The 6,000-nt window shown below is 51.5% G+C and overlaps 1 protein-coding gene across 6 annotated transcripts in view; it reads right to left on the bottom strand.

Annotated features, from left to right (window-relative positions):
• Positions 1-428: 428 nt before the first annotated feature.
• Positions 429-6,000, bottom strand: part of USP5 (ubiquitin specific peptidase 5) — a 73,671-nt gene continuing 68,099 nt past the window's right edge. For all 6 annotated transcript variants that reach the window (XM_063962475.1, XM_063962479.1, XM_063962476.1 and 3 more), the window contains 4 exons: positions 2,144-2,289; positions 1,710-1,866; positions 1,208-1,292; positions 429-940 (listed from right to left, as the gene is read on the bottom strand). In XM_063962475.1, coding sequence (XP_063818545.1) covers positions 847-940; positions 1,208-1,292; positions 1,710-1,866; positions 2,144-2,289 — 482 coding nt within the window. In that variant the 3' untranslated portion in view covers positions 429-846. The remainder of the gene's footprint in view (positions 941-1,207; positions 1,293-1,709; positions 1,867-2,143; positions 2,290-6,000) is intronic.

Raw genomic sequence — 6,000 nt, 5'->3', positions numbered from 1 at the left:
TCGCTCCACAGCAGCTGCGTGTGACGTCAAGCAGCCGCTGCGGACGGACCCCCCCCCTCCCCCCCCCCGTTCGGTCCGGCTACACCTGCGTTGGCTGGACCACGCCCACGAAACGGCGGCCAAATGCCGCCTTTTCGCCCCCCCCCCCCCCCTCCTGTCAATTAGAAAGAGGTGATCGTAGCGGCCCGTCAGGCATGCGGCAGTTCTGACCCGATCGCACCGCTGCGATAAACTGCAGCGTGCGATCGGGTCAGAATGACCCCCTATGAGAGAAACCAAGAACTCCAGGAAAAAATGTCTGCAAGAGGAATCTCCATGACAGTAAAAGTTATATACCAGGTGGTCGCTCAGCTTTAAAGAGACCATCGTATTTAAAACACTATGCACATTTTTTTTTATTCATTTTTTTTCAATTGAAGGGCTAAAAGTATGGTGGGGAAAAATCTTTATTCACACAGGGTCAGTTCTGGGAATACATAAATCAGCCAACAACAGTCAGAGCGTTCTCCGCACCCAGCTGAGGTCACGCAGATATGCCCACGTGTCAGAACTCCACCGCTAGTGCCTTGCCAAGTCCAGCCCCCAATTCAGAAGAAGAGTGAGTGACCCCCTCCGTGTCAGACCCATCCACTGCTGTAAGTGCTGGGGGAGTGCAGTGATGGGATTGGCGGATTGGGACCATCCAAAACTCTCTTGAAAAGGATGGGAAGGTCTCGCTGAAATTACCCACGAATAAAGCTGCCCCCAAGCCTTGAGGAACTGAACGAGAGAGACCCTCCATCCCATTACTCCTTGCAAGGAGTGACATCCAGGGGCATAAAACAGGTACTAGAGGGGAGGGGGAGATTAGCTCTGCACACGCTGGTAAAAGTAAATATAACCAAGGTCTTTTGGAGGCTTCTCAGACGCGCAGACCTTCTGGTCATTGTAGATCACCCACCTGGAGGAGACAATGTGAGGAAAAGGATCAATAAAGAGTAAATGAGGCAAAGGGGGGGGGGGGGGGGGGGGGGGGGGGGGAAGAAGAGAGAAAAAACAAAAAGCAGGAGGAGAAGGAGAGACAAGAAAGTTCCAGAGGGGCAAGAGGTGATCGGTTTGGAGAGTTACAAATGGAGAGTCTTTGGCGGCATGCTGCAATACAGAACCATAGGATGAGACAGACAGAGCAGACAAGACATAGCAGGGGGACACCTGAGAAACATCTCACCGGCCATCCTTCTTTATATGACACACGTAGTGACCACACATGGTGGAAGTCCCCATGTGACTGATGAAGGCAAACAGTTCATATCCTGTGAGAAGAGATACCGATGATTCTAATATCCGTAATACACATCTTTTACCCCTTTCCATCAGATTACGGGGTATACATTGGAAGTGCAGGAGGCGGCCATTGAAGACGTTACGTAATCCTTACCTTATGGACGTTCATACACTTTACTGCAGTGGTTCCCAAACACAGACCTCAAGGCATCCTAACAGTACAGGTTTTAAGGATATCCATAGCGGAGCACGGATTCGAGAATCAAAATGATTTAGCTACTAATTAAGAAACCTGTGCTCAATCATGGATATCCTTAAAATCTGCACCGTTAGCGAGCATTGAGGACAGAGTCTGGGGACCATTGCTCTACAGTATACAGTATTACTTAGAGCCCTGTAGAGTTGGGACATTAGAGATCACACGACGACAGCACATAAACACTCACGGCCATTTCCGTCTTTTACGCGAGGTCCAGCAGCCGGAATGCTTTCGGACACAGACTCCGCAGCGGACCGCCCCTCTGAGAGGTCCATGGCAGCCTCTGCATCCAGGTCATCAATGTGAGAGAAGATCCAGTCCACAGCTCTCTCCAGACTGTTGCTCTGAGGGATAAGAGATCAATTAGCTGGGGGTGGAGAGAGTGGAAGAGAAGCAGGACAGAAAGACACATGACAAAGAAAGGAACACGGAGACGGAGAATGAATGATAGCTATGTAGGTGGTTTATGAACAGAAGTAGAGGTAAGGAGACGGAACCAGAGGATTAAGGAATGGGAAAATGGAGATAGGCAGAGTATGAATATCAGAGGGATGGAGCTCAGGGAACAGGATAACCAAAGATGGGCAGAACATAACAAGCCAGCGCTGGATGGGGACTCACGGTGGAACGGAGAGCTCTCACAGCCTGCTCTTGAGAGAAGCCCATGGATATAATAGTTGCTATGTGCTCCTCTGAAGGGGGGTCCCCTCCTGTTGGGACAGAAGATGGAGCACTGACGCCCGATATTACCAAAGGATGAGCAAAGTCTGAAGGGAGACAGAGAATGAGGGGTTGCAGGTGATTATAGAACAGAACGTCAATACTTACTTTGTCACTCTTACACAATTACCGACTTACCGATTTAGTATATCAGCCTCTCTCATATTTCCAGCCTCAAAATATTTGACTATGGTGGGAGGATAGTCCCCACATCTCATAACCCTGTACTGACTGTATCCACATGTGACTGTGGTGGGAGGATAGTCCCCACATCTCATAGCACTGTACTGACTGTATTCACGTGTGACTGTGGTGGGAGGATAGTCCCCACATCTCATAGCCCTGTACTGACTGTATCCACGTGTGACTGTGGTGGGAGGATAGTCCCCACATCTCATAGCTCCATACTGACTATATCCACGTGTGACTGTGGTGGGAGGACAGTCCTCACCTCTCATAGCCCTGTACTGACTCTATCCACGTGTGACTGTGGTGGGAGGATAGTCCCCACATCTCATAGCCCTGTACTGACTGTATCCACGTGTGACTGTGGTGGGAGGATAGTCCTCACCTCTCATAGCCCCATACTGACTGTATCCACGTGTGACTGTGGTGGGAGGATAGTCCCCACATCTCATAGCCCTGTACTGACTGTATCCACGTATGACTGTGGTGGGAGGATAGTCCCCACATCTCATAGCTCCGTACTGACTGTATCCACGTGTGACTGTGGTGGGAGGATAGTCCTCACATCTCATAGCTCCGTACTGACTGTATCCACGTGTGACTGTGGTGGGAGGATAGTCCCCACATCTCATAACCCTGTACTGACTGTATCCACGTGTGACTGTGGTGGGAGGATATTCCCCACATCTCATAGCCCTGTACTGACTGTATCCACGTGTGACTGTGGTGGGAGGATAGTCCCCACATCTCATAGCCCTGTACTGACCGTATCCACGTGTGACTATGGTGGGAGGATAGCCCTCACCTCTCATAGCCCTGTACTGACCGTATCCACGTGTGACTGTGGTGGGAGGATATTCCCCACATCTCATAGCCCCATACTGACTGTATCCACGTGTGACTGTGGTGGGAGGATAGTCCCCACATCTCATAGCCCTGTACTGACTGTATCCACGTGTGACTGTGGTGGGAGGATAGCCCTCACCTCTCATAGCCCTGTACTGACCGTATCCACGTGTGACTATGGTGGGAGGATAGCCCTCACCTCTCATAGCCCTGTACTGACCGTATCCACGTGTGACTGTGGTGGGAGGATAGTCCCCACATCTCATAGCCCCATACTGACTGTATCCACGTGTGACTGTGGTGGGAGGATAGTCCCCACATCTCATAGCCCTGTACTGACTGTATCCACGTGTGACTGTGGTGGGAGGATAGTCCCCACATCTCATAGCCCCATACTGACTGTATCCACGTGTGACTGTGGTGGGAGGATAGTCCCCACATCTCATAGCACTGTACTGACTGTATCCACGTGTGACTATGGTGGGAGGATAGTCCCCACATCTCATAGCACTGTACTGACTGTATCCACGTGTGACTATGGTGGGAGGATAGCCCTCACCTCTCATAGCCCTGTACTGACCGTATCCACGTGTGACTGTGGTGGGAGGATAGTCCCCACATCTCATAGCACTGTACTGACTGTATCCACGTGTGACTATGGTGGGAGGATAGCCCTCACCTCTCATAGCCCTGTACTGACTGTATCCACGTGTGACTGTGGTGGGAGGATAGTCCCCACATCTCATAGCCCCATACTGACTGTATCCACGTGTGACTGTGGTGGGAGGATAGTCCCCACATCTCATAGCCCCATACTGACTGTATCCACGTGTGACTGTGGTGGGAGGATAGTCCCCACATCTCATAGCCCCATACTGACTGTATCCACGTGTGACTATGGTGGGAGGATATTCCCCACATCTCATAGCTCCATACTGACTGTATCCACGTGTGACTGTGGTGGGAGGATAGTCCCCACATCTCATAGCCCTGTACTGACTGTATCCACGTGTGACTATGGTGGGAGGATATTCCCCACATCTCATAGCCCCATACTGACTGTATCCACGTGTGACTGTGGTGGGAGGATAGTCCCCACATCTCATAGCCCTGTACTGACTGTATCCACGTGTGACTGTGGTGGGAGGATAGTCCCCACATCTCATAGCCCTGTACTGACTGTATCCACGTGTGACTGTGGTGGGAGGATAGTCCCCACATCTCATAGCCCTGTACTGACTGTATCCACGTGTGACTGTGGTGGGAGGATAGCCCTCACCTCTCATAGCCCTGTACTGACCGTATCCACGTGTGACTATGGTGGGAGGATAGTCCCCACATCTCATAGCCCTGTACTGACTGTATCTACGTGTGACTATGGTGGGAGGATAGTCCCCACATCTCATAGCCCCATACTGACTGTATCCACGTGTGACTGTGGTGGGAGGATAGCCCTCACCTCTCATAGCCCTGTACTGACCGTATCCACGTGTGACTATGGTGGGAGGATAGTCCCCACATCTCATAGCCCTGTACTGACTGTATCTACGTGTGACTATGGTGGGAGGATAGTCCCCACATCTCATAGCCCCATACTGACTGTATCCACGTGTGACTGTGGTGGGAGGATAGCCCTCACCTCTCATAGCACTGTACTGACTGTATCCACGTGTGACTGTGGTGGGAGGATAGTCCCCACATCTCATAGCCCCATACTGACTGTATCCACGTGTGACTGTGGTGGGAGGATAGTCCCCACATCTCATAGCCCTGTACAGACTGTATCCATGTGTGACTGTGGTGGGAGGATAGTCCCCACATCTCATAGCCCTGTACTGACTGTATCCACGTGTGACTGTGGTGGGAGGATAGTCCCCACATCTCATAGCCCCATACTGACTGTATCCACGTGTGACTGTGGTGGGAGGATAGTCCCCACATCTCATAGCCCCATACTGACTGTATCCACGTGTGACTGTGGTGGGAGGATAGTCCCCACATCTCATAGCACTGTACTGACTGTATCCACGTGTGACTGTGGTGGGAGGATAGTCCCCACATCTCATAGCCCCATACTGACTGTATCCACGTGTGACTATGGTGGGAGGATATTCCCCACATCTCATAGCCCCATACTGACTGTATCCACGTGTGACTGTGGTGGGAGGATAGTCCCCACATCTCATAGCCCTGTACTGACTGTATCCACGTGTGACTGTGGTGGGAGGATAGTCCCCACATCTCATAGCCCTGTACTGACTGTATCCACGTGTGACTGTGGTGGGAGGATAGTCCCCACATCTCATAGCCCTGTACTGACTGTATCCACGTGTGACTGTGGTGGGAGGATAGCCCTCACCTCTCATAGCCCTGTACTGACCGTATCCACGTGTGACTATGGTGGGAGGATAGTCCCCACATCTCATAGCCCTGTACTGACTGTATCTACGTGTGACTATGGTGGGAGGATAGTCCCCACATCTCATAGCCCCATACTGACTGTATCCACGTGTGACTGTGGTGGGAGGATAGCCCTCACCTCTCATAGCCCTGTACTGACCGTATCCACGTGTGACTATGGTGGGAGGATAGTCCCCACATCTCATAGCCCTGTACTGACTGTATCCACGTATGACTGTGGTGGGAGGATAGTCCCCACATCTCATAGCCCCATACTGACTGTATCCACGTGTGACTGTGGTGGGAGGATAGTCCCCACATCTCAT

Source organism: Pseudophryne corroboree, chromosome 3 (assembly GCF_028390025.1).
Source record: "Pseudophryne corroboree isolate aPseCor3 chromosome 3, aPseCor3.hap2, whole genome shotgun sequence".
In the NCBI taxonomy this organism is placed as follows: domain Eukaryota; kingdom Metazoa; phylum Chordata; class Amphibia; order Anura; family Myobatrachidae; genus Pseudophryne; species Pseudophryne corroboree.
This window is presented reverse-complemented; position numbering and strand designations above follow the sequence as displayed.